General features: G+C 36.5%; 1 protein-coding gene across 2 annotated transcripts; it reads left to right on the top strand.

The window, feature by feature from the left end:
- Positions 1-2,090: 2,090 nt before the first annotated feature.
- LOC110720818 (U2 small nuclear ribonucleoprotein A'-like) lies at positions 2,091-21,962 on the top strand. 2 transcript variants are annotated; one of them, XM_021899862.1, is made up of 8 exons: positions 2,091-2,364; positions 2,949-2,989; positions 3,487-3,616; positions 3,800-4,005; positions 6,066-6,230; positions 19,749-19,799; positions 19,999-20,181; positions 21,551-21,962. In XM_021899862.1, the coding sequence occupies exons 1-7, from the start codon at positions 2,283-2,285 to the stop codon at positions 20,176-20,178; spliced, it is 855 nt and encodes a 284-aa protein (XP_021755554.1). In that variant the 5' UTR covers positions 2,091-2,282; the 3' UTR covers positions 20,179-20,181; positions 21,551-21,962. The 2 variants fall into 2 exon arrangements, with proteins under 2 accessions (XP_021755554.1, XP_021755553.1); XM_021899861.1 differs by having other exon boundaries at positions 2,093-2,364; positions 21,484-21,962.
- The last annotated feature ends 545 nt before the right edge of the window (positions 21,963-22,507 follow it).

Here is a 22,507-nt window from a genome sequence, read left to right as displayed (position 1 = left end):
AATGGGAAATTCTTAATAATGATCTTAATACTTTTATTTTTCTTAAGGGTACACAATAAAAAATCAGAGTATCTTTGATAATCACCTATTTGTATTACTAATTCAATAGTAATATTAATGATATTAATCTACAAATATGACTAATAATGTGTACCGTTTATGGTAAAACTACTATTGATGTTAGCGATTCTACGATAAAACATTAAAACATGTATATTATTGGCTACTCCATCTTTGATAATCAAGTCGTGTTTAAATATATGAAACGTTTTGTTTTTTTAGTAACTTCTCTCTATTATTTTTTTTAAAAAAATGATATTCTCTATATTTTTAAATAACATTCTATTAACTAAGAGCACACCTCGTTTTATCATGTAGATAAACGAAAAGGTGGTAATCGATTCTTTTGTCATTTTGTGAGTCATGCTTTGCAATATAATACACTTTTTATTTTTAAAAAAGAAAAAAAAAACTTAGATCTAGCATCATGAACCACCGCACCACCATCTGTCCATCATCTTCGTCTTCCCCTTGCAATCTCGCTGGTGAACTACCCCCTTGCAATCATCACGAAGCCACTGTACTACCATCACTATCCCCCTGTCATCTCGCCAGTCAACCTCGAACCACCACCACCATCTCCGTCTTCCCTTCGTCTTAATCGCCATCACCATCACAACCCCAAATTCCTCTCCGAAAGGTCCTCTTTGCATCCCTCTTCTTCTTCCTCCTTCCTCAACAACCATCAACGCCTCTTCGTGACGCTAACAGGAAGACGCCCTAGTATAAAAAGGGTGTAAATTAGGGTCATATCAACCTCTTAGGACAAATTGGTGTAAATTAAAGCATTTTGAATCGCCACAGGTGATGGTGGCGGTGGTGTTCAGCTTGCTCGTGTGGAGGAAGAAGGAGGGTTGGCTGGTTATGATGGAATGAAGAACGAAGGAAGAAAGGGATGAAAAATATAAAGATGCCCCCAATTAAATAAGTGAAATGACATAGATACCCCCTAATTTCCACACCATGTTTATCAGCCTTATAAACTTGTTTTTTTTTTCATTAACTAATTGTCTCCACAAAACCCCTTACTTTCTTCTCTCTCCTCAAACTTATACTCCACTACCTATTATTTTAATATATTCAATTAACCTTCTTAAAACTCTGTGAAAGTCAAATCATTGTATTTCTGTAAACACGGAGGGAGTATTTTCTTAGAACTCATCAAGACGATAGACTTTTATTTTCTTGTAAATACAATTTAGATTGATGACCTTTTAGACTGTGAAGTCTATTTGATTAACCCTATGCATTGTGAATTTGAAGCATAGGTTAATCAAATCACTATTGCTTGAAGGCCTTTGTTGGAGGACTGTTAATGTAACAAATATTCGTGTCTGGTTGGATGCATGGCTACTAGGGACACCAGCAAAAGCTCCTACTCATGGTCCACATTATGATCCAGGTTTGCGGGTTTCAGATTTGATTGACGCACCTTCAGCTTGCTGGAACAATGAGGCGTTACTAGAAGTTTTTTCGCTGATGATTGTAAGTCCATTCTCTAAAACCCTTAGCTATTTATAATGTAAAATCTGGGTACTGGCTTGGAAGAATGAGTCGTATTAATGGCGTGGTGGATGGAGTTGAGGATGAGGAACAAGAAGCGTGCCGCGTTATTTGGAGACTAGGTGGTCCTCTGAAACTAAGCCACTTCTTATGGAAAATGTGTAAGGGGTGTGTTGCGGTTAAGCAAGAGCTCTTTCGAAGTTGAATATGTCACTCATGTGCTTTTTGATTGTCGTGCAACAAAAGTTGTCTGAAATTATAGTCACTATCGGTCTATTTTCTCTCAAAGATTGTATGGTTTAGTGGTAAATTAGACAGTGATGAGTTAAGTGTGCTATGTGCTATGGTGAGGTCCCTTTGGTTTTGCAGGAACAAGATGGTTCACGAGGGTTTGTCTCTAAACGCTTCTCAAACGGCTACTGGCTATGTAAAGCTTGTTGAGGATTATTGTATACTACCGCTGGTCCAAATTACTCGCAACTTTAGGTATTATTTGTGAGATATATAATATTACTGTCTACTTTTTTTCTAGAAAAGAAAAAAAAAATAAAAAAATAAACAGTTGAAAATACCTTATTCAAAAAAAAAATCTGAAAAGTAGTCACAGTAAAACCCAGGACTGATAGAAATTGGTCCGCACCGTTTGTGATAAACCCTATACCCAGCGTTTAAGCCCTATTTTCGTTGTTGTTGTTCTCTTTCAGTTGTTAAACCCAGAAATGGTGAAACTGAATGCAGATTTGATTTGGAAGAGTCCTCATTTCTTTAATGCTATCAAAGAGCGCGAATTAGATCTTCGAGGTTTGTCTCCTCAATCAATTTTCTAAATCTTCGTAAATTTTGTAATTCTCTGAATCATTGAGTGTTTATGTCTGTAACTTAGCGTTCTACAGATTATTTATTTGAATCCCGAATCAATGTCATTTAGGCTGGGAATTCCCCGTTCTACCATAAATTAGCAATTAGGTTAAGCAATTTTTAATAATCTTTGCTTGGTTAATGCTTATCAACAACACTTCTGTTTGATGGAATATCAATGTTATGTGTAATTGTTTGTTATTAATGGGGGAATCCCCCGTTCTGCTGGCTCAATGCTCATCAACAACACTTCTGTTTGATGGAATATCAATGCTATGTGTAATTGTTCGTTAGAGTTAATGGGGGAATTCCCCGTTCTGCTTGCTTAATGCTTATCAACAACACTTCTTGTCGCCGTCTGTTGTTGTTATCTATAATTATTTTGCTCCAAAACATCAATCGTATTGTGGACAACAATCTCGTTCTTAGATCTTTATCCTCACTATGGAAAGATCCATCAGGAACGTTTTTTCAGGTTTCAATTACTACAAACTACAATGTACTTATCTTTCTCCTTTATTTCACAGGAAACAAGATTGCATACATAGAGAACTTGGGTGCAACTGAGGTAATTTCTGTTCAGAGAGAATACATAACTACGATTTTATCTATGTAGTATGCTCCCCTCCATGTGATTGCAAGCTTTATTATACCATAATACATTTGTTTTAGGTTTTCTGATGACCCAGTTGCTTTGGGAGTTGGGACAGGAAAAATTACTGTTTGAACCTTGTTTCTGTCACGGAGTAGTCTAGCTACTAGTAAACTATTGTAAATATTCCAGATGCGATATTGTAGTGAAGCTTTCATGGAGTAGTCTAGCTACTGTTAGTCTGTTACACTATTTTAAAAGTTCCGGATGTGATATAATAGTAAAGCTTATGTTATGCTCACATAAGCTATAGCTGGTAAAATGCGCACTGTCCAGTTTTTTTAACTGCTGATTTTGTTGAATAGTTTTACTGGTGTGTCAGCTATGTCCTCACATTTGTAGTTGTAGCTGCTTAACTGAGAATACTTTGGACAATACTTGTTTGACTTTCATTTTTGCGCACTGATGTGCAGGATCAATTTGACACAATTGACTTGTCAGACAATGAGATTGTAAAGCTCGAGAACTTCCCTTATTTGAACCGATTGGGAACTTTGTTACTGAACAACAATAGGATTACGCGCATAAATCCGAACATAGGAGGTGAGATGACTCATTCACTCTCACCCTTCTCTTATAATCTGCTTGCTTGAGAAAGAGGTGGGAGCTCAGGTGACAGAGTTCCTTACATCTTCATTTTGGAGGTTGGGTGTTCAAGTCTTATGTACGCCAACTGCCATTATCTTGCTTGAATCTTTGACAAATTTTAACTGTTTGAATTTGCAGAATATCTGCCAAAACTGCATACACTTGTTCTTACAAATAATCGACTTGTCAATTTGGTTGAGATTGATCCACTTGCATCAATTTCAAAGCTGAAATTTCTTAGCCTGCTGGACAATAATATTACTAAGAAGCCAAATTACCGCTTGTATGTGATATACAAATTGAAATCATTGCGTGTGCTGGACTTCAAGAAGGTGAAACAAAAGGTGAGTTAAATGCATTTTCTCACATTTTGCCATGCAATTATGTTTGAACATATTAGTTTTGAAGATTTTTGTGCTGGTGGATTTGTTCAAAGTTTTGCAGCATTCATATCGAATTGTACTTTCTAAATCCTACAATGTTTATGAGCAGGAAACAATCGCTACCACTTTATCGGCATAGGGTTCTTTCTCTTATTGGATTTCTGTGAGATTGTGTATTTGATTACGAGTTGTGGACTCATGGTTGGCACTTGAAATGGATATGGTTTTGCGTGGAAGTGTGCACTGGTTATGCCAAACTAGCTTACATATCAAGTAGTCAGACAAAAGACAGCAATGTCTTATCTAAATGCTACTGTGGCATACGAAAGCCCTTTGACTACAAGTTTATATGCAAGGATTAAGTAAAGGTGTAGTTCTTGATTTTACCATGTCTTCAAGAACTAATCAAGAACAAAGGAGAGAATTAAAGTTGAGAATTTCCGGTCTCAATTAACTAATTTATGGCGTGAAATGACGGGAGAGTTTGAAGAGAGAATGTTTGGTGTTAGTCAATTTGGTTTGGTGTTAAGGGTTTTTACTATGGAAGCCATAAAAAGTTTCACCATCCTTTATGAATCACTTTATATACTACTATGGGAAATGGATGCATCATGGTACTTTTTAAGATATGGGGAAAGTATATTAACGAGTGTCTAGGAAGTTTATTTGAGGTTTTAAGGAATCTGCTTTAAGACTAGTTTGAGAACATCAAGAGGCTAAAGAAAGCAATATATTATTTTGTTATTGGGTTGCATTTTGGGTAATTTTTGCCACTCCCCCTACTCCCCTCCCAATTTTTTCCGGTGGAGATGGATTCTTAATGAAGATAGTCAAAGAGTATTTTCCGTTTTCGGCTTTTTGTATGTTATTTGTAGAAATTATCTTGTTAGTGGGTAGTACAAGTAAGGGTACCAGCAATTAATTAGAAATCTTAGAATTTGAAGTCAAGAGATTCAAGTTGGGTGAGTAATGAAAGAATGTACACTAGATGTTTGGGTGATTGTAGGTGACAAAGAATTCAATCAGGATGGGAATTTGGACAATTGCCATATTTTAGTGGGATTCAATGATGCTATTGATCTCTATCAATCAATTCTACAATGAAACATAGGAAACATGATAAATCATGGTATATGTTGGGTGGTTGAGGTGAAGGAACACATTAGGGGTCCTATGAGACAAGAGAATACCCTGTTAAGAAATTAAATAATCGAGTTCTTGATTCTTTGTTATGCTGCATGGCAGTGAACTGAAGCTTATGAGCTTGTGGGCAGATATAAGAAGAGGTAAATCAATAATGAGGTGGTTAGAGACAGTTGGAGACTTTGGGTTAACCTTTACATTGGAAGTAGCACAGCTATAAAGATCAAGCTAAGGAATAGTGAGAAAATAAAGAAAAGAGAGTGAGGTAGCCTAATAAGAATTAGGAAAAGAGGGATCACGTATGAAGATAAATCAGGACATAGCTTGTGATAATATCTACATAACCTTTAAAACCAGCTCTAAGTAGGTAGGGTTTTATTTATTTATTTTTTTTATCTTGTGTTGCTTGGGCGCTTTTGCCCTTATGCTATTTCCTTCTCCCTGCTTACTTCTCTTTATTCTGCTAGCTCCTTTTCCTTGCATGGTCGTTACTTCAGTATGATACTTGCATTGCTATATTCTTTTGTTCCCATTCATATGTTCTTACCTACAATCTTTTCAGAAATAAATTTCTTACCCTTGTTTGGTGTGACAAATTGCTTGTGTATGTACGTGTACCAATCTTTTTAGAAATAAATTTCTTACCCTTTTTTGGTGTGATAAATCGCGTGCGCGAATCTGTTTATGAGAGTGCGTGTGTGTTAAGGTTTAAGCTGTCTTGAACATGATTGATTATTAGTACAATCCCTCCACTGCTTCCTTTTTCATGTGTAACAGTGTAAGTTTGTAAATAGTCTGGACATCTGTTGCAATCACACTTTTTTATGCTCTGTAGCATTTTCTAGATCCTTAACTTGGTGTTTTTATCATCTATATAGGAACGAGAAGAGGCAGATAAGCTCTTTTCATCCAAGGAAGCTGAAGAAGAGGCCAAAAAGGTAGTGAAGACAATCACATCTGAGGAGTCACCCATTGTTGAGGAGGTTTCAAAAGAAGAACAAGCACCCAAAGCTCCTACTCCAGAGCAAATCATAGCTATCAAGGTATATTAAATTAAGGGGCTTAACCTTTATTGTCTCTCCTTTATGAGATTTTTGTGCTTCTGTATGATGCTGAATTTCTTGCTTTAGTATACTATGATGTTTTGCTACATTTTCATGGCGTTAGGTATAAGTGTGTGAGTGTTGTACGTGTATGAGTCATACATGCATGGAAATCCGTCTTGATTATCTAGCCACTTCAAGCTGAGAACATAATGTTGGCTACTCACAATATTTAAACTAAGATGGGCCATATTGACAACATTGTATTTATAGCATACATAATACATGGCACATATACTTAGTTGTAGATTGCTAAGTTGCTTATAATGTTTAATGTAAATGTATTGGTAGATTTATCTTAAGACTTACCAACAAAATAATCTTTTATGGATTTGATTGTTGTGTAGTAAAAATATTCTTAGTGTAGGTCACACTAAAATTGGCACAAAATCTTGAAAAATCATGATGTGGACAAAAAAAAAAAAAAAAAAGAGATTATAAATAAAAGAAATGAAGCATTCAAGTATGTTTAAGTCATTTGGGTTTCTATAGACTTACGTTTCATTCGAAAGATATTAAAGAATGTAATAAAGGTAGAACAAACGAAGAAGATTATGTAAGAAATAGGAAAATTTGGCTAGAGAAACATTCTATATGCCATATTTAGGAAATAATAACTACTTGTATCTTATATGTTCTAAAATTTAAGGTTTTTGGTATTGCTTAATAGAATGTGTAAAACTCATTGAAGAGGCACATGTGACATGCCGCATCTTAATTGGTTTATTATTATCAATATTTGGATTTTTTTTGGTCCTGCTACCTCTTTGTTTTATGCCCGTTTTCTTATACCCCCCCCTTCTACTCTCATAACAAAGTTTGTTGGGCTGAAATTGCCTTGTCGAAGGAAGGGAGTTTAAAATTGCTCAATTATTTTAAATTGCTACATGATTGGAATCTGGTACTTGGGAAGGAGCAACATATATAAAAGCTTGCACACTAAGGCAATGGGGTTTAGGGTCTTTCCAAGCTTAGATATGTCTGATTGAAGTGGTGCTCAGTCTAAAATAATTATTAAAAAAAAAAGTTAAAGGGTTAAAATTATTGATGTGAGCTATAAAGAGTAAGGGATAGTTCAAGTGGTTAGATTTTCCCTACTTGATCGATTCTCATCACCCGCCCTTATCAATCAGTTAAAGCTTTAATCCCATAAGTGGGGTCGGCTACATGAACCAAATTTGATTACCCATGTAATCATCGATAAAGATCCTCCTTTTCTATCCCATACGATCAAATGCCTCTTTCTCATGCAAATCCATTTACTTCATATCCTTCCTAACTCCTTCCAACCAAGTCATTTTCGGTCTTCCTCTCCCTCGTTTAACCCCTCCACGATCTCACTCCTCCACTCTTCGCATTGGAATTCGTCTTACATGCCCAAACCAACATAGACGATTATCCCTTAGTTTGTTTGCCACACCTACCTTCTTGCGAATAACCTCATTTCTGAATCTATCTCTTATGACTCTTTATTTAAAAAAATGCTGATGTGGCGTCAAACTCATTTCTTAGATCGCCTCACCTAGGTAAATATCGGCGCATCACCTCTACCACTTTAACTTAATACATCGGAAGAGAAAAATAGAGAAGCCATGAGAATTGTACAAGGAGGATAAAGAGTGAGAATGTACCGGTGAAGGTAATAAAATACCACGGGAATTGAGTAGGAATAGAGAGCAAAAAAATTCTAGGTTTGTGATGAGTGTGGGGTAGGCTAAGTTGGTAATGGATAAGAGGAGGGAAGATGGTGGTTTGGAAGTGTGTTAATCGAATGAAATGAGGAAGAAGGGCTAGGTGGTTGGCGTATGGTGGGGAATGGGGGCTATAAAATGACTTAAAGGAGTAAGTAGGGAGTAGGATGCAATTCAATCCTAGTTTGATTCGAATCCGTTTAAGCATAATCCGAATCTGATAACATAGATCCGGATAGGATGCGGATCAGACTTGGGCTTTTGCTCAAAGTTCGACACTGTCAGATCTAGTTCGACTCGAGTCCTTGGTTTTATTTAAATACATTATGTTTGAGGTGATAAAAAATCGGGCCGGTTCGGGACTTATTATAATTTCTCGTGCCCAAACCCGCAATAAAGGTAGCAAGCTTGTTGGCGAAAACGAGTTTTTTAGGCCGGATTCAAGCTTTTTAATTAAAATTACTTTTTTAGGCTTGCCCAAACCCGTCCTATTTTCGGGCCGGATTGGACCGGGCCGATGTTGATCACCTCAACATTGGTTTAGATTTTATATATTAGGTCTTTTTTAATTTTTTACGCACTAATATGATGTAAAAAAATATTATTAGAGACAATATAAGCATTTATAAATAGTATGTCACATTATTTTAAAAAAATAAAATAAGGGTGCTCGGATTAATTCGGATGTCCGAATAAATGGATTAGATTCGGATCCTTGAGATGTTTGTCGGATTCGGACTCGGGTCAATTGGATTTGGATCCGGATTTAGCCTCGTTTGGATCGGGACTTAGGGAGTGGTGTAATTGATTCAATTCGAGCTCCTCACAAGCTTGTGTTCTTAAAAAGGAAGATTCTCGGCTGCCAGTAGTCACGTGGCATTCCTGAATTTCCTTTTACTTTCTGTCACCTAAAAGTTTGACAATACAAACCCTACTTTGATCCCAAGTCAGTAAGCATCAATACTGTAGGAGCTGTTGGGGATTTTCTAGTAAACAAGGGTCACAAAGAAATGGAAATGAAAATATTGGAAAAACCTTCGAGGCGTGAACGAGATCATTTTCCCAAAAGTAAAATGGAGCATCACGAGACTTCATAGCCTCATCATAGGTCAAAGGATCATCTTTCACATTAAAAATGTATGGAAATTGTGTCGAAATAGAATTCCTTCATCCTTTAACTAAGTATACATGAAAGTCTGAGCCAAAAGATTTTTCTTTCCTTGCCCTCTTACTTCTCCTGGGTTGAGATGATGATGTTGATGCCTCCTCTAAATGAGTTTGGTCATCAATATCTTGATCAAATTCAATTTGGTCAAAACCGGTATTTGGAGTTATATCCTTTGGTCTAGGAATTGATGAATATCTATTTTCATCAAACAATGCATCTCTAGACTCAATGGTGGTATGAATCGACCAATAGTCATTTTGTTCAATTACATAGAACCTATAGGATTTGCTATGCACCGCATATCCTCTAAAGATGCATTCCACTCCTCTTTCACCTAACTTTTTACGTTTAGATTCCGACACTTTTACAATTGCCTACAACCCCAAACTTTGAGATGACCCAATTTTGGTTTCCTTATATACCATAGCTCATATAGGGTTACCTCATTCCTTTTCATTGGAACTCGGTTTAAAATGTAACAAGCGGTTAATACCGCTTCCCTCCAAAATCTATCACTCAAACCGGAATAGGACAACGTGGAATTAACCATTTCTTCAAGAGTCCTATTCTTCCTTTCCGCTACACCATTTTGTTGTGGTGTATATGCCGTGGTAGATTCATGTACTATATCTATTGATTGGAAATAGGTTGGATTAAAATATTCACCACCTTTATCAGTTCTTAATCTTTTGATTTTACTGTTTTTTTTGCAACTCCACTTCATTCTTGCAGATTTTAAATTTGTCAAGGGCCTCATGCTTAGAATGCAATAAATAAACATAGCAAAATCTTGAATAATCATCAATGAAAGTTGCGAAATACTATTTGTTGCCTAAGGAAGGTGTGCTATGAAAATCACATAGATCGCATTAAATCAGGCAATGCATTATTCTTTTCTACAACATTAGGAAATGGTTTCTTTGTGATTTTTGTTAACATGCATGTCATACACTTCTCTATTTTTGGATCAAAAGATGGAATTAAATCATGTTTAGACGTAAAATATAACTTTTTATAATTAACATGTCCAAGTCTTACATGCCATAGAGAAGAGAAATCATTAACAACATACATATTGTCTTTCAAAGCATTAGAAATATTAAGCTTAAACATTCCATCACACAAGTAAGCAAGTCCTACAAATAAACCACCTTTAGACAATATAAATTTATCCGACTCAAACACCATTCTAAAACCTAAACGATTCAAGATAGCACCGGACACTAAATTCCTCCTAAGCTCGGGAGCATACAACACATCCCTTAAAATAAGAAATTTGCCCGAGCTAAATATTAACTCAACTTGCCCCTTGTCTAACACTTTTACGGTGGAATCGTTCCCCATGTAAAGAATCTCTCCATTGGTCACTTCAACGAAGGATTTAAACAACGAACGATCCTTGCAAACATGTGTTGATGCACTCGAATCGATGTACCGAGAAGTATCACCCTACACACATAGGATTTCATAAATCACACAAATAATTCATCAAAGAATTAAATGAAGTTTGTGTACAAGAAATACTTGCTTGTCTTGGGATTGGCTAGAACCGCCTTTCTCACCTTGAGCTTTCTTGTTGCTCATCTTTTTCTTCCAAATGGTTCAATCTTTCTTAAAATGTTCGGGTTTTCCACAAACCCAACAAGCTCGTGATGTTTGACCATCACCTTCCACTTTAGGCTTTTTGTCTTTGTACTTTGAGTCATTTCCTCTCTTCCTCTCATAAGACTTAGCATCCTCCACCACATTAACTGTGGTAGAACTAGGATTAACATCCTTTTGTCCCTCTTGCACCCGGATTTCTTCCTCAACCCGTATATGAGAAGCCAAGCCCTTGAGATTAATATCATCTTTCTCATGCTTTAAAGCATTTCTAAAATCTTTCCAACATGATGGTAGTTTATCAATTATAGAAGAAACAATAAATGTCTCATCAAGGTTGATATTGTGTTGCCTAAAACTCCCTAAAATTCTCCGGATTTTATGAAATTGTTCCATAACTGGCCTACTATCAATCATTTTGAAATTATTGAACTTACTAATAAGAAATTTCTTGCTAGATGCATCCTCGGTCATGTACTCTAGTTCATCCAAAAGTAATTTAGCGGACTTATGAAATTGATAAACGTCAAACAATTCCCTAGACATATTGTTTAGGATGTGACCACAACATATGTAGTTGTCATTCTCCCACTTGTTCCTCTTTCTAGTAGCCTCCAATATCTTATTTTCCTCCTTTGATGGCGTGGGGGATGTGAATATAAGCCACACCAAGAGTTGTCAAGAAAAAATGCATCTTCTTTTGCCACCTTCGAAAATCAACACCCTCGAACTTGTCCAATTTCTGGAAATTGGTCATCATTTCCTTCACATTTGCCATCTTTGTAATAAATTATACTTTTGGACCATCGGGGATTTTCTAGTAAACAAGGGTCACAAAGAAATGGAAATGAAACTATTGGAAAAGCCTTCGAGGCGTGAACGGGATCACTTTCCCAAAAGTATAATTTCGACCGGAAATTACTGAGGAGATACAACGTATTAAAGTGTAGGACAATTACAATAACTTGTAGGATTATTGCAATACAATGTATTAAAGTGTATATTTTGTGATAATGAATAATTGATAGTAACTTCCTATGCCAAAGTGATAAAATAGAAATTATATTTCATCTCACAAAACTACCTTCATCATATGAGAAGTTTCTCATATATATAAGATAGTAGTACGTCGTTACGTTTTACCAAACGTAACAATGCATTTAATCATGCATTAAAACAAGTTTTATGTCATGCATTGAACAATGTCATAACACATACATAAACAACGCATCAAACATCAACTGTTAGAGATGCATTAAACAATGCATTAATACACTAAGCTATAATGCATTAAGTATGAAACTGCCGAACTAAATCAAGAGAAATTAAAACTGAAAGCGTAAGTAGTAACGATGGCAATAATAGTGACAAATCAACCACTTTCTTCCTTTCTCTTAACTAGTTGTATACTACTACCTTAATCATATGTTGTCTAAGTCATAACACCTTAACCAAATGACTTAAACTTAACATAACATGAATAATAATCAATTAAATACTCTAAATTCTCCAACAAGAGCATGGCTAAAGATCATGTCTTTGGCCTAAGCTTTGCACCTAGCCTCTAGGGCTCGTATCGCTTTGTAATGAACCGACTTTTGCAAGAATAAGAATTGAAAAAAAAAGACAAAAAATAGCAGGAAGGTTTAAGCTTTCATTAATTTCAGCCAAAAGGTTAGCAAGATAACTTGAGGTTATCACTCTCAACTTCTCAAGGGGTACCTTCACTTTATCAATCTTTTTTTATTTTCCCAATGCTCAACATCACATTAAGGCTAAGCCCTTCTTCTTTATATATAGTACAAACTTACTACAAAAAGCACTGCAATCTTAATTAGTATTTGACTTCATTTGCTGACCACAGTCACAGCACCCCTTTCCACCTTGTTGAACTAATCTTAGTGGTATGTTGATTGCTTTTGTCTGCTTGTTGCTGATTCCCTTGCAAGCCATGGTTCTTCCCCCTCCTTGTGTAGACTTTGAGTGGTGGCTGTATGGCTTACTGTCGATTTATTACACGCTTCGGTGTGCCTTTCACCTGTTATTACATATATATACTGACTCGAGCTCGAGTAGCTTGCGAGTTGTATCGTATCATTAATGCACACCTAAGATTAGGAATAAAAAATAGTGGGACTTGTGTTTATGGGCTCTTGTGGACCTAATTGTAAGTGGAGAGAAATATTTACCAAATAGAGAATTTTTAACTATAGTGGAAGATGCCAACTTTTCAGGGGTGGAGTGTAATAGACTTGGATTTTCAAATTATAAGTTCTATTGAACAAGAAATTTGAAGATAAAAGCATGAGTCTAATGGCAGAAATTTGGATACAAAAGTGATAGGTTAATAGCTTTAGGCTATTACTCTCTTGATAACTTTAGGTTATCACTCTCTTAGTAACTTAAAGTTATGAATCTCTTTCATTCCACAATACAAATCTCACTCCCTTTTATAATCAAGCAAAACTACAAAAATAACCTAATATTAATAGTGTTTGTCCTCTTCTGCTCAAGAGTATCAAATTTCAGCCACACTCCCTAGTGCTTCTTTAATTAATTTGTCTCCTAGTGTTGCTCCTTGTACTGGGTCCGATACATGGAGGGGGTAAAAGGCACACTTCCTCTATTTATTTATATAAAAAAAGTATTTCATATCCTTGCAGAATGCATTTTAAGAAAGAGATTAGATAAGGTAAACATACAAATAAGCTTAAATAGGTTAAACACAAATAATATAACATGTCTCTCTTAACAGTGTTCAGATTATATTAGTTAATGTTCATTTACCTTTTTAATCACCTTAAAATGCGTGTCAAGGGGACATGTTGCAATTAATAAATAACTGAGGAGGTATAATTTTTGAAGTAAATTTGAACAAACAATGGAAACTGTTGCAGCATAAGTACTTTAACTTGAAATAGCAGCTGCAAATTTCTTGTGGAACTCATTGCCCATATTGGAATCAAGACTAGAAAAAATGAAGGATAGCAGAGTTCAATAATTAATTATGAAGGGGAGTATTATATAATACTTCCATTGTTCCACAAATATTGCAACAAGGATGAAATTACGCATCCCAAAGTACATTTTATATTAGAGTAAAAATTATAAAAAGTTGGTATTGTGACAATATTTTACAAGACAAATCTAACAAGACCCCACATGATTATATTTTACTTTACGTATAAATATAATCATAATATGTGGTCAAACAAGCGTGATGAATATTACTTTACGTATAAATATAATCATAATATGTGGTCAAACAAGCGTGGTGAATAGTGTAAAAGTCCAGTTGTTGCAATATTACTAGAACGGAGGAAGTTTCTATTTACAGACCAAGCTGAAAAAAATATAAAATAAAAAAGGGTTTTTCTTCATTATAACCATTTAATTTTCCGTTTTCTTCGACGTGCTCCCCCTTTTTGAGAAATCCACATTGTAACCCCAAAATACATTGAGTGTCTATACGTAACCTTGCCATTATCTTGCCGTTAACAAATTCCGTTAGTGGTGCCCACTCACCACTTAATAATATTTTTTTGTTCGATTTGCATGTTGAAAATGGTTTTGTACTTCTGTTAAAGGTTTTGGGGGCTATTTTGGTCTTTAAAGGTCCGAATTAAGCTTAGATTTAGCAAAAAAAAAAACAAAAAAAAAAAAATAAGTGCCTCGTTTTGCGTATTAAAAATGTCTTGATTTTCCTGTATACGTATTTAATGCGCACAATGAGACTTTGCATCATTTTTTTGCCAAATTTGGATCCTTGGGGCCAAAATATCCCCCGAAACCTTTAATAGAACAATTTTAACATGCAAATTGATAAAAAATAATTATTAAGTGAAGAGTGGGTCTCACTAATGGAATTTGTTAACGCGGGATAACGGCAAGGTTACCGTACAGAAGCTAAATATATAATGTGGATTTCTCAACCAAGGGGGGGGGGGGAACGTAGAAAATTAGAGGGTTATAATGTAGAAAAACCCAAATAAAAACAAGATATACAAAACCAGCAAATATTGTGTTAACTTTGCTTAAATTTGTTAAAGAACAGATTGCTGGAAAAGAAATTTATAAATAAGAAAAAGTAAATTGTACTAATAAAAAAGACTGAAATGTGTCATTATTGGTTATAAAATTATATGATATTTTTCTCCAAATTGCATTGCTTCACATTGGTTGCTAGCAGGAGCTAGGCAAGGAATGTGAAGGTTGAGGTCATAGTTAGTCAACAAGGGGATATTAAGAGTGATGATTTCTCAAATTCTCTTAGCTTGAGTTTATTAAATGGATGAATTTCACATTGTTTATTATTTAATGAATGTGGTGAGCAGGGAGTTTTTAATAAAAAGGAAATCCATGAAATCCGCGTCACACCAACTTGACAAATGTAAGTCACAACCTAGACAACCCTTGAAGTAGCGCACCGTACGATGGGCTACCTCCCAATGATCCTAACGAGGTTGCTGCATAAATTGGGATAGAATATGAACTTTGTATGCCAAATCAGGTCTAGTGAAAGACAAATAGATCAAACGACCCTGCAAATACATTTGCAATAGGAGGTATCTCTAATTTTGCCGTACTTGCCGAGCGTGCCCCTAGCAAACCAGACTATGCAATAATATCAAGAGTATACTTTCGTTGGCACAAAAAATTTCCCTTTCGGACTACGGGCAACCTCAAATATGATTTGACAGATTACTCAAATATGATTTGAAATGTGAGATTGTAGAAGAATCATTCCCATAAATTATTAAATCATCAACATACACACCTAAACACTAAGATGAATAGCCCCATGATTCAGAGTAAGGAGAGAGTAATCAGAGTACGATTGCAGAAATCCGTACCTTTTGATCCTTGACTGAGACCGTACAAAGACTTGCGGAGACGACATACCAAACCAGATTGAGAACCATGGAAGCTGGGAGGAGGTTTCATATAAACTTCCTCATCGAGACCACCATGAAGAAAGGTATTATGGATATCCATTTGATGAAGTTCCCAATTTTTCGCTGCAGCAACAGCAAAAAAGACACGAACTGTGACCATTTTAGCCACAGGGGCAAATGTCTCGGTGTAATCAATACCTTCCACATGATGATTGCCAAATATGACTAGATGAGCTTTCAATTGTTTAATCGTGCCATCTGAATTATGTTTCACCTTGTAAACCCAGCGACACCCAAGAGCCTTCTTCCCCTTAGGTAATTCGGTCAACTCCCAAGTTTCATTATCCTCTAAGGCAGAAATTTCTTTTTGCATAGCCTCTCTCCACCTCTCATGGTTCATAGCCTCTTTGAAATTACGAGGCTCAACCGCCGTATCTACTGCTGCAATAAAAACACGGTGTCGCATAGAAAATTCATCACAATTCATAAAATGTGAGTACCTGAGGAGCATGGAGAAGGTGAACTGGGAGGAGTCGACGCTTGTACAGTATGTGCAACATAGTTTTTATGCGAACCTGGGGGATGTCTTACTCAAGCATCGCGGCCAAGCTCAACCATAGGAATGTCATGAGTAGCGGCAGCAGCATCACCGTCCTCATGTGTGCTGCCAGGTGCGGTATTGCCCAAAGAAGAAGTGCTGGCAGCAGCATCAGTGGAAACCGCAGCCTGCCCGCGGCCACTGCCGTTTGCCACAGGGGGGGCTGCGGTGTAGGCTGCCACCAGCAGTCTCCTATGTGTCCAGACCAGCAGCATTCGTATGCTGATTGTGGTTGAGGGCAGCTTCTCTCCCCTCCAAAACCATCTCCATATCGTCCTAAAAATCAAAATCAATCCCGGACACACTCTCACGCATAGCAGTGGCAGCCACATTATTATTAGAGTCAATATTCAAAGATTTCTCACTAGCGAAAGGAAACTCATTCTCAAAAATCTTCACATCACGGGACACAAATATTTCACCCGATTCAAGATAATAGAGTTTCCAACCCTTTTACCATTCGGATAGCCAACAAAAACACACCTCCGACTCCTAGGTGCAAATTTATCTCCCTTAGCTTTTTGGTTATGAGCAAAACAAAGGGAACTGAAAACCCGTAACTCATCAAAACTAGGTTCTTTGCCAAATAATATTTCATATGGGGTTTTGCCTTGCAACAAACGAGATGGAGTACGATTAATTGAGTAAACCGCCCCAAGAACACACTCACCCCAAAAACCAATAGGCAAGTTCCCTTGAAACATCAAAGCACGAGCCACATTAAGAATATGTTAATGCATGCGCTCAACGCGCCTATTTTGTTGAGGTGTCCCAACACAAGAAGTTTGGAAAATTATGCCATGTTCATTAAAATAAGGAAGCATACAATTGAATTCAGCTCCATTGTCACTCCTCACAAATTTGACAGATTTTTCAAATTGACGCTCAATTATAGCAAAACTTGATAAAAATGCGGAATAAACCCAAACACCTCTTCAATAATCATCAACCAAAGTAAAAAAATAATGTGCACCACAAGTAACGACCCCCAAAGATCACAATAATGTATCAATTCAAAAATACGACTTGCCTTACTATCACTAGTAGGAAAGACATCCCTAGATTGTTTAGCTCGAGGACACACACCACAAGCTTTATTCAAATATTTCTTAGCAGAACTACTACTAATAGGAGGAATCAACTTAACCACTCTATCCGATAGATGCCTAAGTCTTCTATGCCACAACTCAAATTCTGACACTGCTGGAACTTGCACCGCACATACTGTAGGAATTCGTCGAAAGTAGTAGAGTCCGTCCTTCCGTTCACTTGCTCCAATCAGGCTCCCCGAACGTTGGTCCTGTATAGCACATAAAGAATCAATGAATCGTACAAAACATTGTGAGCAATCAATCATTTTAGACATGGAGATTAAGTTCACTGTAAATTAGGAACAAATAAAACATGCTCCAAAATTATATTGTCCGCCAAATTGATACGACCCTCCTTCAAAGTACTGCTTGATCACCATTAGGATGCCCCACGGGACACGGTACAATCAAACAAACATCCACCAAGCACGATGCATTGTTAATGGACCATCTCAACCAAAAGCTTAAACTTATGGGTGAGGCCCAGGAATATGTTTTTATACTCTATCACGCCCCCTTACACGAGAGCCCGTTTGGGCTAGAAGTGTGGATGCAGCATGGGCCCTCCTCATACCCAGCGCTTAATATTCCACCTGAAAGTGGGGGGTGGATGAGATTCGAACCCGTGACCTTTATGTCACGCTAGCTCCGATACCATGTTAATGGACCAACTCAACCAAAAGCTTAAGCTGATGGGTGAGGCCCAGGAATATGTTTTTATACTCTATCATTCATTACCCGTAACATGATGGGATGCCCCCGTATCAATGATCCAATTGGACAAAAACTCACCCCGTATACGTTCTTGTTGGTGGAGATGAGCCATATTTAGCAACACACGAACATCCTCAGGTTTGACATCACCTAAAGACACATTCTCATGGCATTAGCTCGTACAGGTGCCTTCCCAGGAAGTAGAAGACGAGGCAGCAGGGGGTGTGGAAGAAGTGCGAGCAGACCCCTTCCCACGCCATGCCACCAGTCAGGATACCCGTGAAGGAGAAAGCAATCCTCAACATTGTGCCCGGTTTTCTTGCAATGCGAGCAAGATAGCTTCGATTTATCGTGGCAATCCATGACTCCTTTCGAGCGTACATTAGAAACAGCAAAGGCATGAGCACTATCCTTTGTTTGATCAATTTCAGCCTTCCCACGAGCAATACCACGTGATTCCTCCTCTTGAAGGAGCGTTTGATATGCTCGATTCAAGTCAGCAGCTGGTTGTTGCTAGAGTAAACTGGTACGAACAGCAGCATATAAGGTATCATCAACACCAATTAAGAATTGACGAAACACCTCCTCTTCTCTGTGTACTTCCCTGCCACATCACACGTACACAACCCACACTCACATCCATGGGGCGGTTTGAGTCAACTCACATCGTCAACAGTTTCCAGTCGAGTAATTTCTTCTTCTCGGTTGGTTTCGTTATTGTTCCATTGATGAACACAAATTTCCGGCAGGATTTCAAGGACAAAGTTATTGCTCTAGACCACGCTAGGTAGTTATCCCCCTTCAAGATTACGTGAGTAATCGTATTTCCAGGGTGATCTCCTGCACCCAAGTAGTACGGAGATGAAGGATTAATTTTCCCATCTTCCATTGCTAGAGAAGCGTACAGAGGAAAAATCAAGGATTTTTAGAATTTTAGGCCTGATACCATGTCAAGAATGTGTATTCTTAGTTTGTATTGAGTATTAACAAGGTATATATACAACCTAAGTCAAGGGCCTAAACTTAGCCAGGTAACAAACTAAATACAATATATGTACGGGCTTAACATAGATGTTACTGTAATGTAGACCAATACTGGGTATTTATGGTGTAACCAGAAATCTAAGATAGGCTATTAGCTTTCATCCTAAATTTGGCTGAGTTGGCATCTCACTCTTCTTATTATTAGTGTTAGTGATATTGAATCTATTATTTTTCAGGTTAGTGATAACTACTATTTTTAGAAACTTACTAAAGTCATTTGACACATAAATCAAGTACTGTAGCATTTCCTCAGTTTGTTTGCCATAAATGTCTACTTTTGTATGAGATATTTCAGCTAATACATGGATTTTCTGAATCCTTGTATACTTAGAGATACTTATCATGATATTATCAATTTAAAGTGGAGTTATTATAACCAAGTTTACTTTTTTTTTTTTTTTTTTTTTTTTTTTTTTTTTTTTTGATATGATTTATGCATGAGCTGGTATCTTCTGTACAACTTAATAATTTGTGCCTTTCTAAAATTATTCGCTGATATGTTGCTCCCATGTCTTGACTGTTGATTTCAGTGGTTACTGATTAAAACTTATGGCTTTAGTCATTGAGTTGATATTGAAGTTTTAATTGGGTGATCCAATCACAACTGTGTCAAGAGTTTATGGGACTTGATGTTGATTTTAATTAATTTGTGCAGGCTGCTATTGTGAATTCTCAAACACTTGAAGAAGTTGCAAGGCTTGAAAAGGTTACTAGCTTGTCGTTATGATTATTTTTTCCTTTTCGTTTCAGAGATTTTCTTTGAACCTTGAAATTTTCTTTTTTTTCTTTTCTCATTTAAACTATTTTATTGTGTGGGATGGTGCTGGTGGTGGAGATTTAGGTCCTTACAGTTGTTTGCTACTCATTCTAATGACTCACTGTGACTAAACATTTTACCTCTATAGGCACTGAAGTCTGGGCAACTCCCTGCTGATTTGAAGATTTTTGACACAGAGATTAATAACAATGCAGCTACCCAGGATGACAAGATGGTTACAGATGGCCAAAATGAGACAATTGTGCCGTCAGAAGATGCTGGATTGGTCAACAAGACTGATGAACATACAGCTATGGACCAAGATTAAACGGTACTGTTGCTTTTTTCTTAGTAACTTATTACAAGGACTCAGTCTGTTCTCCTTAAATTCTAGCCACATGCCATTGTGCAATTTAATGGCTGTTGTGACGATCAAATTTTAACTTGGCTATAGGCTATTGATCATTATTTGAATTGATTATAATGGTTCAATGAGTAATGTTTAACATAATTCATTATGAATCTAGGGCCATTATTAAGGGCTTAAGGCCTAGTCCAGTTTACCTTATATTAACTTATTTCTTGAAAAGCAAGCTCTGGCAAGTTTAAGTTGGAAAAACTAAGTTCTGAACTTCTGATCAGGGTTAATAAGGGCTATCCTAGTTCAAATGACAACTGAAATAGGCTCTTATAAGGTCTATTATTATTTGGCTTTTCCAAATATTTTTAGTATCTGAAATTGTTTTTTTTTTTTTGCCTCCAATCGGTTGATCTGACATACATGTAACTTCTGCTGGTATAAGTTTATTAGATGACTCTGGAGCTTATTAGACCCTAAGGTTATTGTTGTTGATCCATATGGTTTCCATTTTCTGATATTTGGGATTAAATTTAAGTGTGACTAAATTATGTGATAGATACTCAACTATATTTGCTGGTTCTGGTTTGGAGGATTTATTTCTCAGATACTTATTAGTGATATTGTTTGTATGTTGTTCTTTGTGAGTAATCTGCTTCCATCTGTTTTGTTTTTGTTTGGCACTTCGATTAAGGCCCATAATCTGAGTCCACATCCTTTCCAAGTTCACATTTTCCCCAGTCCTTTGGGTGGGGTGCTGGGAGCTTCTAATGATAGGCTGTGGCTTGAACTTGGTATGAATTTGTCTGATCTTCCTTTTTGTTTTTTCTTTGAATGCTTGCGTTTTGTAAAGAATATGATGGGTTTTTACAATTTGCTACCGTGGTAGCTGGATCAAGTCCACTAGTGTACATGCCTTCCTCATTTTTGTACGTTTAGACAAACGTGAAGGAAATTCTAGTGAGATATTTTTTTCATGTTCCTATTTGTGGAGGAAATCAAGTTTGAACTTGGCTTATAACTCTGCTCTACTGATCTCAAAGATGTTTCAAATAGATAAACACGGAATATAATGGGACATCAACCACTTTCCTTACATATCTCATTTTTTGTTATCATCTTTCTGATGGTGTCACCTGTATCGCTATGCCTTCTGTGCTCACTTTTTATCTAAAATCTTTGGCACGTGTAAGTAAGATTACACTTAGACATATAGACATCTGGGTATTGTGCTTGCAATGTATTAACTAAGCTTCTTTTTCATTTTTGGTGCAGAGCTTGGGTAGGCCTCCTAATTTGATATTGTCGCTTATATTTCTAACCTACAAACTTGGCTATGCAGCTCCAGCTCTTTGCTTTGAATGCTTTCCCTCCATACATCTATGGCTTGAATGTGGAGGCTACTTGAAATGCTTAAACTCATCAATTTTCCACATTATGTGTGTGTATTGATGTGTGACTTCAGATATTAATGATATTATACAGAGAAGCTGTGATTTGGCAACAGAGTAGTAAAAACTGGAGACACTAGGCCGCTGTATTTTAGTTCTTGTACATTTCAGATTTGAAAGTTCTATCCAAAGCCAAAATTTTCTAGCCAGTTATTTCCTTAGTGATATATTGGAAGCTTTGGGCAATCAATCAAATTGGTTTGGGAGCTGTACATCTGTGTTTGCTTCTTTTTATTGTAATTTGGTTCTAAAATTATTTCATTTGGACCTTTCTTCTGGGTTTAACCCTCCAGATGTTATGTTTGTGACTGGAGTCATCTTTTGCAATTCGTAACTACTAATGCAACAAAATCCCAACAAAGTCACATATTTGAACTTAATCATTTTGCGACTTTGTAGATGTAACGAAAGATTTGTTATATTTCTACACACTATAGCCTTCGAATTTAAGGTCAATTAGTAGATCTAGGGAACTCTACTTGTTCAACTGATTTTTGGGGAAAAAAAACCCAAAATTGATCTAAAAGCGTGAACTATAACCTTCAATTTTATTTTGTCAGAGTTGGACGGTGTGCTAGATGATATTCTGTTTTTTTGTAGTGATTTTACGTTTTTCTCTTGGTCTCATGTTAAAAGAGATGGCATTTTTGTTGTGCATCACCTTGCTAAGCTAATGTCTTTTGGTGTTGAACAAACTTGGGAAAATTATTGTCCTCCAACGATTTCCCCTTGTGTACTCGGACAATTTGTCCATGAATTAATGCATTAGCTCGGTTTACCCTCAAAAAAAAAAAAAAAAAAAAAACCCTTCAAGTTTAAGGTTAATAATAATTTTTTACTTGGTCTCG

This window comes from Chenopodium quinoa, unplaced genomic scaffold (genome assembly GCF_001683475.1).
Source record: "Chenopodium quinoa cultivar QQ74 unplaced genomic scaffold, ASM168347v1, whole genome shotgun sequence".
NCBI classification, from domain to species: domain Eukaryota; kingdom Viridiplantae; phylum Streptophyta; class Magnoliopsida; order Caryophyllales; family Amaranthaceae; genus Chenopodium; species Chenopodium quinoa.
Note: the sequence above shows the minus strand (reverse complement) of the source record. Positions and strands in the feature narration are given on the sequence as shown.

What these genes read in the sequence shown, in the direction of transcription:
- LOC110720818 (XM_021899862.1), top strand. Translation starts at nt 2,283, where the DNA reads ATGGTGAAACTGAATGCAGATTTGATTTGGAAGAGTCCTCATTTCTTT. An exon ending in AGAACTTGGGTGCAACTGAG is followed by an intron (nt 2,990 to 3,486) that starts GTAATTTCTGTT and finishes ACTGATGTGCAG; the next exon opens with GATCAATTTGACACAATTGA. An exon ending in CATAAATCCGAACATAGGAG is followed by an intron (nt 3,617 to 3,799) that starts GTGAGATGACTC and finishes TTGAATTTGCAG; the next exon opens with AATATCTGCCAAAACTGCAT.